This window comes from Centruroides sculpturatus, unplaced genomic scaffold (genome assembly GCF_000671375.1).
Source record: "Centruroides sculpturatus isolate CEXI.00-Female unplaced genomic scaffold, Cexi_2.0 scaffold1882, whole genome shotgun sequence".
NCBI classification, from domain to species: domain Eukaryota; kingdom Metazoa; phylum Arthropoda; class Arachnida; order Scorpiones; family Buthidae; genus Centruroides; species Centruroides sculpturatus.
In genome coordinates this window covers 73,615-88,058 of record NW_019389333.1, presented here as the reverse complement: position 1 = coordinate 88,058, position 14,444 = coordinate 73,615, and the positions used below count along the sequence as shown (strand labels likewise).

Sequence of the window (14,444 nt, the reverse complement as noted above, 5' to 3'; positions counted from 1 at the left end):
AGGAGAGACGATAACCAGAATACGGCCCCAGGGGCCATATTCTGGTCATTGTCTGTGGTCTCTTGTCTTTTGCAAGCCAGTCGGTGATTGGCTAATCCAAATGATTCGCCAATCAGCGACCGGCTTGCGAGAGACCAGAGACAGTGACCAAAATACGGCCTCAGGTCTCTTCAGGCAATCAAATAATAATTGATGTTCATTGAACTTCACGTAGAAGATCGATTTCCGTTAAAACGTACTATTCTATGAAATATATCAAATTAACGTTATTTAATCGAAGAAATAATAGCAAATTTTTGATAAGGTGGAAGGACTCCATTAGACACAACCCCCTAACTTATGCTAAGGTAATGATAATGATAACATTCCTTACATTTTTGGAAAAATAACATTTTATTGCAATCAAGACGTTTCACTTCATAAATTCGTATAAACTAAATGCAAACAAGACACAAGTTCACTGCTTTGATTTTTACTCCGTTACATTGGTGTTCTCATTTTTCTTTTCACTGTTGCTTCTAGTTTTCAAGTACAGAACATCGAATGTATAAATGAAATACAATTTTTACTTTTGTAATATACAATATCGTGTCTAGTGTTTTGTTCTACTATTTTCGCGATTGTATACATTTTATATAAAAGGAAAGTAGTTTTTATCGAACTATCTGCTATATAATCATAGTGTTTGTGTTAATAAGAACAACATATTAATTATTCAAATATCTTAAATACCTTTATTAAACTTACATTGATATAATTTTCATTCTATAGCATATCAAAAAAATACTAAAATAAATTACAAATTTTTTATATCAATATATTATTAACTAAATTTATTTTTACAATTTCATAATGAACTCAGGATATTTTTCTTCTAATTTTCAATTAGAGATTCAGACTATGTACTAAAATTATTTAATTTTTGAGTCTATCAAGTAATCCTTTTTTTCACACACCATAGAAGTAGCCTTTACATTGATTTGAAGAAATCAATTCATAAAAACGAATAACAATAGGTAAAATTTACAATTAAAAGCGATTAGACGTCAGCCTCTCATTTTAGGTATCTGACACCTTCACATTAAAAATGTAGTAAATCTTCTCACCATCTGCCAAGTTTTATACCATCTGTATCAGGTTCAAGCCCTCTAGTGGTAGATACGAGTTATCTTTGATTTGCATATAGTTACAATTTACCTATTGTTATTCGTTTTTATGAAGTAATTTCTTCAAATTAATGTAAAGGCTACTTCTATGGTGTGTGAAAAAAGGGATTAATTGATAGATTCAAAAATTAAATAATTTTTTGTACATAGTCTGAATCTCTAATTAAAAATTAAAAGTAAATTATTTATGTTTGGCCCAATTCATACGATACAGCTAGTATATTGTTAACAACAGTTTAATATACGTAAAATTAAATATGAGAAATGATTAATGTGATAAATGAATAAAATGCAATAAACAACAAAAATAGTATTAATGTAAAGCAAATTTAATATGAAATACAATAAATGAGTAATGTTGAATAAAAGTATAATTGTTTCGATACAGTTTCTAAATTCATTCGCCGAGATTATGTGATATAGGCCAATGTTAATATTGATATATATTTGAAACAAAAATTACCCAAACGTACTATACATATTAGTAAATATCTTACAACATTCGTCTTTTTTCTACACGCATTCTTATACCCGGTATTGGGGTCAACATAACTGCGTATGAAATAACGATTTTGTCCTGAGGATCCAAAGAGTAGACTTTAAAATTACGAAGAACATTTGCCAAAACCATTTTCATTTCAATCATGGCAAGTTTACTTCCTGTAAATAAATTCTTTTAATGACATAATTCTTTCATTTTTGTATTTATTCACTAATCACTTACCGAGACAATTTCGTGGACCGGTAGAAAATGCCAGAAATGCGTAAGGATGAAGCAATTTATAGTTTTCAGGTAGGAAACGGTCTGGATCGAAAACTTCGGGATTTTCGTAAACAGAAGGATTATGATGGATACCATAGATATTTATGAGAAGAGTCGAATTTGCAGGCAANAGGCTTTCGGGGACGATCCTCGAGGCCAAAAAAAGCGCGGCAGGTCCGCAGCAATATCAAAGGTCATGTTGACAGTTTTTTCGACTCTTGTGGGGTGGTGTGTCATGAGTAGCACCACAAGGCCAAACCATCGCAAAGGAGTACTACCAGAAAGTCGTTCGTCGTCTTTTTGATACAGTGCGACGCAAACGACCGGATCTGTGGTCGATCAAAACTTGGCAGCTCCATCGTGATAACGCATACGCCCATTCTGCGCATCTGATTCGAACTTTCGTCGCCAAACACAATACTCCTACTCTCCGTACTTTCCCCACATGGCTCCGTGTGACCTTTGGCTATTTCCCAAGTTGAAAATGCCGCTAAGAGGAACCCGAATTTAGTCGAGAGAAGACATCGTGCGGAATCCAACAAACCGGCTGTTGGCCATCCTAAAAGATGCGTTTCAGCAGTGTTTCCAGCAATGGCAGGAACGCTGGGAGAAGTGTATACATTACCAAGAAGACTACTTTGAAGGGGATTAGGGTTTTGTACCTCAAAGTCAATAAATTTATTTTTGCGGACCAAAGGTCCGATACTTTTTGAACACACCACGTAAAAAATTGCATTCTTTACAATGTATATTTTTAGTAAAATAAATATAATATAATAAATTTGTAAAATTAGGACATGACATGAATAAATACAGCACTTCTTTCCTATTCGTGTGATATCACTTAAAAATCTACAACTACATTACTTGTATCGTCATTGCCACGCATGTACTGGCTAAATTTTACACAATGTTGAATCATCAAAACTGTGTGGAAAAGTACACAATGACATACAACATCCTCGACTTAAAAAATCTATATTTTAGCTTAATAAGGTTACTTCTACCAAAATAGTAGTAGATTATCATCGATTTCAAAATATAGTACTAAGCTAGGATTTACGAAAGTGTTATTTTCAACGTCGTATTCTCGAGACATAGTTAAATACCACAAATTTGCGACATTTCGCATATGCAATTCACATAGTCCTTCATAATATTAACGATGTTATTTCCAGAGAATATTGTTTTTTTCCAATAAGAAAACAGTCCAGGAACGTTCAAATGGCACAAATTGTATCCGGCGTAAGTTTTGGAGAAAAAATGAAATTAGGAAAAAAAAGCCTTATTTTTTTCCGGAAAACAGGCGTTTATACATGGAATCAAAGATAAAAAAATAATATTAATAGAAAAGAGTATTGATCGAACTGTTACTTCTTGCGGAAAACGTAATTATTGGAGATTAGGCCTAATTTGCGAAGAAATACAGTACACTACTAACACTTCACTTAGTAGTGTACTGTATATAGATACATATAAGAAATTTGACGTAGACGGAGAGAAATTACAAAATTGCTTCAAAGAAAAAGGTAATTAAAATTTTTAAATAATTCATTATAACAATTCTGTTTATAATTTTAACATGGATAGGAGAACACAATGCTACACATGTACGCCATTGCAAAGGAAGATTCAGTTCCTCAATGAAACTAAAAATTTTTCCCCGACATTCGATATAATTTGAATAATTCTATGAACAAAATGTCTTCGGTCAATGGACGAAATAAGAGATGAACTGTGTAATTAATCGATCGAGAAAGCAAAGTACTCATCGGCCAGCTTAAATTGTCTTGACTTAAGACAATTTACTGCATGTGATAATATAACGACATGGCTATATTTACATTTCCGATTATTCTGGATTATGGGCAGAATTATTTCGAATTATGAAAATTTTTCGGTCATCACCTCAGATATTATTTGCTTTGAATACTTTCAATCGTATTTATAAACGGAAATTGATTAACTAATAGTCAAGAAAATAATTGCAAAACGGATAATTATTACCAGAGAACTGAGTCATATATTTACAAACTACTGTTTTAATAAAGAAATATGAAAACACGCATTCGAAATGGACCAGATATAAAGTCGAAAAAGTAAGATACGACTATCCTTTTTTACCCGACTTTCCCGTCTTAAATAATCTTCGAAATGTTAAAAATTCACCGATAGATGCACATTTTTAATTTGTCAAAATTATACTTTTCCTATATCTGCACAAATAGAGAAAATATATAATAATAAATAGATCAATTGTTTTATATCCGAAATTTTCTTTCAGTGATATTTCACATAATAAAAATATAACAAAATTGACAAAATATATGACAAAATTCAAATTTCAGCACTACAAATTTTTAAATGTTAAGAAATTATACATTAATCCGAAATTACAAATATTATTTACTATAATAATCAATTGCTTTTTTTGGAAAAACATTAGTTTACTTTAAAATAATAGAAATATCACATTAAAATACACGCCTGCACGATTATATACTTATTTTCGTTTAGACCTTCAGTAAATTATACCTACCGCGAAAATGAAACCTTCCATATCTCTTATAACGTCTTCTTCAGACATTAAACCTTGATTTACTTGAAGATTCAACAGTGAATCGATAATACACTGTTTTGTTTTCATTTTTGGATCCTCTGCATTACGTGTTTCATTGTCTAATGAATGTTGCTGCTGCATTTTTTTTACAAAGTTTTCTTTTTTCCTCTTGAATACCTTCGCATTAAATTAATTTATTAATTACTTAAATCGCAACACAAAATTCCATACACAAGTTGAGTTTACCTTTTCGTCGAAACGATGAATTATTTCAATATCTCTCTTGTAATTTCTTCCCATTTTACTCATGAAGAAAACTGGAGAAAACCAGTACATTGGACTCACCATCCATTCAGGAAAATATTTCAGAATTCTAAATTTTTATATAAATTTATTAATATATCAAAAGATAATTAATGCAAATTTAAAACTTGAACAAGAAGTAGAAATAAAGTACTGTCAACTGTTAAATCTACATAAAATTTAAAATTATATTTCGTGTGAAAAACATTATAGAATTTTTTTTTTAAATTAAAATAATTTAAAATCTATAAAATATACTTTAAGTGATTAATTTGTGTAATCATTTTTTCCCTATTTTTGTGGTTATAAAATTTAAGCAAACTTTATAATTATTTGAAGTCATAATTAGTTTATTTCTGAAAGATATAAGAAATAAGTTGCTACACTGTATATTTTCATATGTTAATTGGATATTTGAACGTTAAATTTACGCTATTGTGAGCACGCAAATTTTTAATGGGATCTTAACATTAATGCCAATCGATTTTTTCGAAATGTAAACATCCACGGAAAAAAACGGAGAGTCAGATCGGAGGTCAATGGGAAAGTTGAGACTTCGTTGTCAAGACTGCACTGTCATCGTCAACAACGGACGATCATGTGACCCCTTTCCCACAACGTTTGTATAAAAGCAAAAACTACTGGAAGTTCGAGGCGATCGAAAGGAAGTTGTACTTGAGATAGTGCACATTTAGTCTCCGAGTCCTTGATCCTGTCATGAAGACAACGGACAAGGACAATGACAATGATTCTTCCTACGGACCGATCGTCGCATACAGTTCCTTCACGCATAGAGGTACTTTCGATAGCGATCTGAGAACTCTCTCTCCGCAGCTAACGGGAATAGGCTTAGCTAAGAGCTACTCTTTTTGTATAGATCTTTGTTAGTATTTAATCGCATTTAGCTTCCTATAACCTTTTGTAATTTAGATTTAGTTATGTAATAAATTCTTGTTCTTGTCTGTTAAAAACCTGTCTCCTGTCACTCTGAAACACGGACACTTGCCGACTAGCTCTACTCCTTCGCCACTCGTGTAAAGCCTCCAAAACACAAATTGGGCGAGTTTTACCAACTCGACCTGTAAGTGGCAATTAGGGTACAGACCCTGTGTCCTCGTATTCTCAAACTATCACAAACACTTCTCCTACAGTATTGGAGAAACAGAAGAAAAATACGAATATTAATGAATACTAATTATTTATTATTACAACACAAAATGTAATAAATTTTCACATACTCAAGTACTAATAGTTCACGAAAATAACAATTTTCGTGAACTATTAGTACTTAGTTATATAAATTTTTTTCCCGCTTTCTCTCGATACACGTAATCCTTCTCGAAACTTGTTTTAGTGTTGCCAGATCTCTACGTTACTAATTTTTGTTGCCAGATGTTTTCCCTTATTCCTCACATGCTTTATTCTTTATAAGTGCTTAGCATCATATAAGGAAATTAATGAAGATCTTTTAATTAAAAGCGAGCAATCTAAAATAACATATTTTTTGCAAAAGGTAGAACACGGATCTGAAGATAATGCAGAAATATGCACATAGGATAAGGATATCTTGCCAAAAATAAAACGGCCTCGGTTAATAGTGCTTAGTGATGACAAAGAAAACGTTGTTTAATTTATATTAATATGTATCCCTTAAGAAAATTTTAATATAGATATTTATCTTAATTATGAAAATATAATAGCATGTTTTTTAATTTTTGGAACCTAACCCTCCTTTTCGTACTAGTTCTTTCATTCGAACAACACGGATTCGCATAACACGGCAATTTTTTCGAACGTAACTACCGTGTTATACGGGGGTTACCCGTACAGTACATTATAGCCAATCTTACCCGTTTTCACAAAATGCAAGAATTAGGTCACCCGTTTCCAGACTAATTAGAGAATTTTTACGTCCAGTCAAACGAACTATTTTCAATTTGATCAATTTTCTGGNATATTCTTTCAGTCATTAATAGGGTTTAGTATCACAAAAAATACAAGAATTTTGTAAAATGTATCATTGTTATTTTTTAATAAATTATATTGGCCCAGCTAAAGTGTTTTTTCCTTTCCTTTGGCTCTCTCTTTAAAAAGTTTGCCTATCACTAATCTAGCCTATATCCAAAATTTAATTACACTATTCGTTAGTTAAAAGATCGAAGAATTCATTACGTTGAGTGGGAACTGTGACGCATCGCGCGCAGCTGAGAGAAGCGCCGCCATTTTGAAGTCATTTCGAAATGGTGGTGCTTCCCCCCAGGGCTGTGCGTTAGATTTTCTAAGTATGATGGAAGTCTTTGAAATTCTGCCCCTTAAATGTTTTTTATGTCGCCCGCTCACGGTGCCGCCTGATGTGGCCGCATCTCTGCATCATAGCACGGCGGGGTCCTGCTTCCCCCGTTTCACATACTTCTATTTGTAAGTTTGGAGTACACAAACGCATGTCGGACCCGGAATTTTTGTCAAATCACCAATGTTGAAAAAAAATAATACCTGTGAAAAGAGAGAATTTTAAATTTTAAAATTATACTCGAAAGTATAAGTGTAAAGAAAGCGGCGAATGATGTGAGCCCGCAGATTTTTAAGGGGATCTTAAAATTAATGCTAATCGGTTTTTTCGAGATGTAAACATCCACAGAAAAAAAATCAGATCGGATGTCAGTGGGAAAGTTGACACTTAGTTGTCAAGAATGCACTGTCATTGTCAACAACGGACGATCATGTGACCCCTTTCCCACAACGATTGTATAAAAGCACATACTTTTCGTTTAGTATACATTTTGACTCGAGAAGCTACGACGCTCGTTTCAGTTTAAATTTACAGCTATCGTCAATATTTATCGATTGCATGGACAAACCATTAATGGCAAAGTTATGGTAAATATATATGGTGTTAAATTTAAAAATTAAGAAAATTTAATAGAATGTAGGCCTATGCTCGTCGAAAAGCTAAATCAAAACATAGAAATCGTCTACTGTTGAAAAGGGCTTTTCAAGAGCAATCCAGATATACCCATAAAAACCATATAATAGAGTGAAACAGTGCCAGGAACGTAAAAACAAAAATAGAGATACGAAAGACTTCTTACTGTAAAAGAATGATTATGACATACTTATAGTACGCTAAAAGAAAATAATATCCGTTGACGTACACGTATTCACGTAAAACACACAGCCATGTTTGGACACAGCCACACTCCACTTTTTTTTAAATTCATTTTATACTTTTTTTAAGTTATAAGCAATAACATGGAAAAATAAATACTTATTTAATGTTTACATGTAAACAAATAATTATTTATAATTTTTAAATAAATATTTTACATTAGACTACCTGCAATAATATCGAGAGTGCAATTTTTCATCCATTTTAGGACATCGAATATTTCATTTTCCTGCAATTGTTTGAGTTTTTCCACTAAGACATTTGAATGCTCCATAAATACATTTTGATCATCTTTCACATTTCGAAGATGAAAATGTGGAGCTAAGTATCTTCTTCTTCTTCTCCAGTTATCGTCAGGACTTTATTTAATTAAACTCAGAAAACTGTAAGCAACGATATTTATACCAAATATCAAATAATGCATTACCTGTACAGAAGACTGTTGTCTCCGAGAAGTGGCTTAAAGAAATTGTAAAAAGAATCCTTATTGATTAAACTGTTGCTTCTTAACACTTCCTACAAAACATAATACTGTATATTTCCATTTGTAATGAATATATTACATAACTAGGCATGTTATATTACCTTTGCAGATTCTGGATGTAAGAAAAAAAATAATTTATATCCAAATATGTTTATACAGGCAACTTTCTCGTTTGGAAATACCACAGAGAATCCAGTAAGTGCATTTGAAACTACTGGAAAGATACGAAAAATATTTATGCATTTATAATCAGTCAAATTATCCAACAAAGTATTAATGACATACATATGTTGATTTGCAAATTGTGACATTGCTTGTTACGTTGACAAAATACAATGTTCCACAAGACTGGTAAAAAGGACACTGACGGAAGATTCATTTTCGGCTCCTGACTATTGTCTTTATTTTCAGAAAGATTCGTATCTGTTTTAAAAATAAAAGAAGAGATTATAACGAGCAGAAAATGTTTATCGAGGGGTAGGAGAGGGCAGCTACCCCCTCTAAAAGAAAAATGAAAGTGTAGTAATTGACACACAATGCAAACATAGCAATTTAGTATCGGTTTGAATAGTGAATATTGTGACTAGATTAGATCTTAAAGTCATCTGTCACGATTAACTTAAAACTATTTCGCTGTTCGTGCTATTGTTGCACAACTATGAGTTGCCCCTCTCTAGTTCAGATCGTGGGTACTCCGCTATGTCGACCATTGAAACTTGATTCTTTACAGTACAGTACTCAAAATTTATAAATTTTTTAATTAAAGTTTGGATTTGATTAGAAATGGATAACATTTTAAGCTGCTCTTTGCATTGTTAAAAAGCTGTCGATATTGTCATCATCAAGTCTTTTACGTTGCATAAATGTTAAATTCTATTTCTGACACATTTTCGGACAAGAAATGTAATGTATATTGAAATATTAATTATCAATATTTTTCTTCAATCTGCGTTCAAATAAATGACATTGAAATGTAGAATGAATGATAGAACATCTTATTAATATATTACGAAATTAAAATACACTTAATTTTTTAATAAAAATTAATTAAAACTTAATAATAATAAACGATGCTTTTAATTCTCGATTTTAATTTAGATAGCGTAATAAATAGGACTCTAACAATTTGAGGGGCTTCTCACACCAAGGCCGACCAAAAATAAACCAGATCTTTTACAATCCATACTTGTAGGTAGTCGGGGACAGAGAACCGAGTCAAAATAAAATATAAAATGGCGACTCTCTTTCACAAACTGGCAAAACAGCCACCTCACCCCACCGAAGTCAGGTGGGGGAGAGTACCACCCACAGTTATTCTAAGAAGTGAACTCTGACTTTAGGACTGAACACGTAGTTTCTTCTATGTTAAATAAAATTTGTAATCTAATTTTGTAAATTTAGGAGTGCTTCAAATATGACGTTAAAACGATTTTATGTCGTTACAAGTGGGTTTTTTTAACATTATCTAGTATAGTAAAATAGTAGGACCGGTAAAAATTTGACGTTATATTAGTGTTGTCGTTACATTCGATGACGTTATAATCGGGTTAAACCGTATATTGTTTGTGCAAAATAAAAAAAATAATTTCGAACAATACAACAGCCACGATTACGATTTTCAAAAACGGGAACTTTTCGTTACGCATCGACAAAATTTTAACCCGGGCCGACACGCAACAGAGAGAAATTTTGAAATTAGATAGGTTAATTTCATCGAAGATGCATCGTGGATGACCTCGTGGTCGAGGCAGGCAAAGTTTTAAAGATCGCGCCCAAAAGCAGCGATATCAAAGAAGATAAAACAATGAGAACGAGACATGCCTTGAGCATCAAAGTGATTCCGTCTCCGAGACATAGTCTTGTCCCAAATACAGTTTTGCCGTTTTACTTGTTTGAAAATATTTTTTTTCCACTCAAAAATAAAATATGAATAAAGGTTTACGGCTTTGTGAAACTTCTTTTTTGAGTTTATGCCTTGAATTAAATTAATAAAAAAAGTTTTTTATTTTTCAGTATTTTTTACACGCTTATTGGGCCACATTGGAACTTACCTTGGGCCGCATGCGGTCCGCGGGCCGTGGGTTTGACACCCCTGTACTAGACGTGATTGAAGTTTAACTCTTTTCGCTAGATTTGTTTTGTTAGACTACTGCCTCATTAGAAGACAGGACCTAAAATTCGTGGTTAATGCCAAAGTAGTTCCATCAGACAACATTGCATTTCATCGATTTTCAACTTAAGCTCAAGCTCAGCAACACCTGAAAACCTGAAAAGACGGGACCTGAACGAAGTAAGTGGCACTGCCAACCTGAACATAAAACTCAGTTCAAGGAAGCAGTTGGTTTGAGCATGGCCAACTTCAACAACAATCCCAAACAACCAGTGTTCGTTATCTGGTCCAACCTTGGTCAACACATGACAGTTTCGACCATCCTAGGCAAGACTAAACCTGAAAGGAGATACCTTGACAAATGTATTTGGTGGTGGAATGAAGAAGTGGAAACAGCCGTCGGAAAAAAGAAGAAGGCGTTCAATAGATGGAGGCAATCAGGTGCCGAAGATGACTATGGGCAATTTTGGAACCTCAAGTCCTCAGCAAAGAGCGCAGTTGCATCAGCGAAGTCTGCCTACTACAACCGCCTGTATAAGGACCTTAACACGCCAGAAGAAGCAAATAATTTACCAGCTTCCAGCACCATGCAACCCAAGATATACGCCATATAAAGAACATCAAAAATGACCATGGTCAGATACTCCGTGATCCGTCAGCCATCCTCCAAAGGTGGAGTGAACACTTCACAGCCATCTGCAATGAAAAGTTCCCACATCCTTTAATCCACCGAGCAGACCCAGTACTAGGACCAGTCCCCCTGATATCGCCACAAGAAGTTGGAAAGTCTCTCATGAAAATGAAGAATGGAAAAGCACCCGGACCAGACGATATACCCACTGAAGCACGGAAGGTTCTTGGAGGGCGAGAAGCCCTCACAGCCCTCTTCAACAAGATAATTGAAGACAGAGAAGTGCCACCAATCTGGTCAACTAGCATTACGGTGCCAATTTGTAAAAATAAAGGCAATGTGGCAGATTGTACCAACTACCAACCGATCCGACTCCTGTGCCGTGCCATGAAAATATTTGAGCGAATACTCAACACTCGNAAAAATAAAATATGAATAAAGGTTTACGGCTTTGTGAAACTTCTTTTTTGAGTTTATGCCTTGAATTAAATTAATAAAAAAAGTTTTTTATTTTTCAGTATTGTTTACACGCTTATTGGGCCACATTGGAACTTACCTTGGGCCGCATGCGGCCCGCGGGCCGTGGGTTTGACACCCCTGTACTAGACGTGACCGAAGTTTAACTCTTTTCGCTAGATTTGTTTTGTTAGACTACTGCCTCATTAGAAGACAGGACCTAAAATTTGTGGTTAATGCCAAAGTAGTTCCATCAGACAACATTGCATTTCATCGATTTTCAACTTTTCAACTTAAGCTCAAGCTCAGCAACACCTGAAAATCTGAAAAGACAGGACCTAAACGAAGTAAGTGGCATTGCCAACCTGAACATAAAACTCAGTTCAAGGAAGCAGTTGGTTTGAGCATGGCCAACTTCAACAACAATCCCAAACAACCAGTGTTCGTTATCTGGTCCAGCCTTGGTCAACACATGACAGTTTCGACCATCCTAGGCAAGACTAAACCTGAAAGGAGATACCTTGACAAATATATTTGGTGGTGGAATGAAGAAGTGGAAACAGCCGTCGGAAAAAAAGAAGAAGGCGTTCAATAGATGGAGGCAATCAGGTGCCGAAGATGACTATGGGAGATTTCGGAACCTCAAGTCCTCAGCAAAGAGCGCAGTTGCATCAGCGAAGTCTGCCTACTACAACCGCCTGTATAAGGACCTTGACACGTCAGAAGAAGCAAATAATTTACCAGCTTCCAGCACCATGCAACCCAAGATATACGCCATATAAAGAACATCAAAAATGACCATGGTCAGATACTCCATGATCTGTCAGCCATCCTGCAAAGGTGGAGTGAACACTTCACAGCCATCTGCAATGAAAAGTTCCCACATCCTCTAATCCACCGAGCAGACCCAATACTAGGACCAGTCCCCCTGATATCGCCACAAAAAGTTGGAAAGTCTCTCATGAAAATGAAGAATGGAAAAGCACCCGGACCAGACGATATACCCACTGAAGCACGGAAGGTTCTTGGAGGGCGAGAAGCCCTCGCAGCCCTCTTCAACAAGATAATTGAAGACAGAGAAGTGCCACCAATTTGGTCAACTAGCATTACGGTGCCAATTTGTAAAAATAAAGGCAATGTAGCAGATTGTACCAACTACCAACCGATCCGACTCCTGTGCCGTGCCATGAAAATATTTGAGCGAATACTCAACACTCGGCTTCGCCAAATTGTCTGTCTGACTCTAAACCAATGTGGATTCATTAAGGGCGTAGAACAACAGATGCAATACATGCTGCTCGATTACTTCACGAACGATACCGGGATAAGAACAAGACTCTCCATATGGCCTTTCTAGACATGAAGAAAGCATTTGACCGTGTTCCACGTGACCTTATTTTGCGCTAACTCAGAGTCCATGGTGTCCGAGAAGCCTACGTTCAATGGACTCAGCTCCTGTACACTGATGTGATGAGTGTGGTCAGATGTCCAGTGGGAATCTCACCCCTGTTCAGCATCAAAGCTGGTGTACACCAGGGATCAGTCCTCTCACCCGTCATTTTCATCTTCTGCATAGAGTGTAGACAGCCAATATTTAACATCTACACCCATGGACCCTACTTTATGCAGATGACATTTTCCTTGCAGCAGAGTCAAGACATTGCGAGTGATCGAAGGTACTTGAACCAAGCGCAAGGCGCTTGGTTCAAATACCTTCGCTCACTCATCAGCAATAATGGTGAAACCACCCTGGATGCAAAGACGCGAGCCAATGCAACCTGGCTAAAGTGGCGGCAATGCACTGGCATCCTCTGTGACCATTGTATGCAGACCCGGCTGAAGGCGAAAGTCTACAAATCCGTTGTTCGCCCAGTGGCCCTATACGGGTTGGAATGCTGGCCATCAAGCACCCGCCACGAACAAAATTTTCCATACCATGGAAATGAAGATTCTTCGCTGGTGCCTTGGCTTTTCCCGACTCAATCACATCCCGAATGAAGACATCCGAAAGATCATGAGAGTGGCCCATATATCTGAACAGATACGGGAAGCAAGACTCAAATGGTATGGCCATGTCATACGTAGTGAGGAACACTCAGTAGCAAAGAGAGCATTATAAGTTAGCCCATCTGGACGACAACCCCGAGGGCGCCCCAAAATGAGGTGGATGGATCGACTGCACGATGACATGAGGAGGGTGAACGTCACTCCGGAAGACGCATTTGCAGAAGCAAATGGAGAAGAGCATGCAAGAAAGGGGACCCTGCATAGAAGCAGGACTTCAACGCTAGGAAGAAGTTCTTTAAATTCCCCATAATTATAGTTAAATATTATTTCAAACGTATTTTTAGAGATAATATTCTTTTTATAAACTGAATCATAATAAACTAGAATTAAAAACTAAAAATAAATTGAAAAGTTTTTTAAATATGTAAACAAAATTTCAGATGAGAATATGTAACTTTAAAAATCATACATCAGACTCTTATAGAAAAACAGTTTACAGAATACTGTAAACATTTAATACTCAATTTTAAAACTGTATTTAATTCGAATAAACAATATTTCCTAATATAAATGAATTGTTTATTTCTTCATAGACAATACACAACCGCTTTTTTGACTGGAAAACTTTCTCTCACTTAAATAAAAACCTTTGAAATATTGATATTAAAATTATTTGTAATCCGAAAATAATTCCATTATAATTGTAATCTTAATTTATCAATAAAACCCTTTTTAAAATAAGTTTAGTGTTATATTATTTCAAATTACCACTCACTTTGAAAACTTTTTATATAAAAA

General features: G+C 35.0%; 2 protein-coding genes and 1 pseudogene across 2 annotated transcripts; 1 reads left to right on the top strand and 2 right to left on the bottom strand.

The window, feature by feature from the left end:
* Nucleotides 1-1,326: 1,326 nt before the first annotated feature.
* LOC111617245 (cytochrome P450 4C1-like) lies at nt 1,327-4,789 on the bottom strand. Its single transcript, XM_023358568.1, has 4 exons — nt 4,736-4,789; nt 4,515-4,666; nt 1,891-2,078; nt 1,327-1,826 (listed from the first exon to the last, which is right to left on the bottom strand). Exons 1-4 carry the CDS (start codon nt 4,787-4,789, stop codon nt 1,660-1,662), a joined length of 561 nt encoding a protein of 186 aa, XP_023214336.1. The 3' UTR covers nt 1,327-1,659.
* LOC111617242 (cytochrome P450 4g15-like) lies at nt 2,804-9,146 on the bottom strand. Its single transcript, XM_023358567.1, has 8 exons — nt 8,978-9,146; nt 8,728-8,865; nt 8,544-8,656; nt 8,386-8,474; nt 8,127-8,317; nt 4,736-4,862; nt 4,469-4,666; nt 2,804-2,856 (listed from the first exon to the last, which is right to left on the bottom strand). Exons 1-6 carry the CDS (start codon nt 9,045-9,047, stop codon nt 4,855-4,857), a joined length of 609 nt encoding a protein of 202 aa, XP_023214335.1. The 5' UTR covers nt 9,048-9,146; the 3' UTR covers nt 2,804-2,856; nt 4,469-4,666; nt 4,736-4,854.
* Nucleotides 9,147-10,791: 1,645 nt separating this feature from the next.
* On the top strand, nt 10,792-13,637 carry LOC111617244 (annotated as a pseudogene).
* The last annotated feature ends 807 nt before the right edge of the window (nt 13,638-14,444 follow it).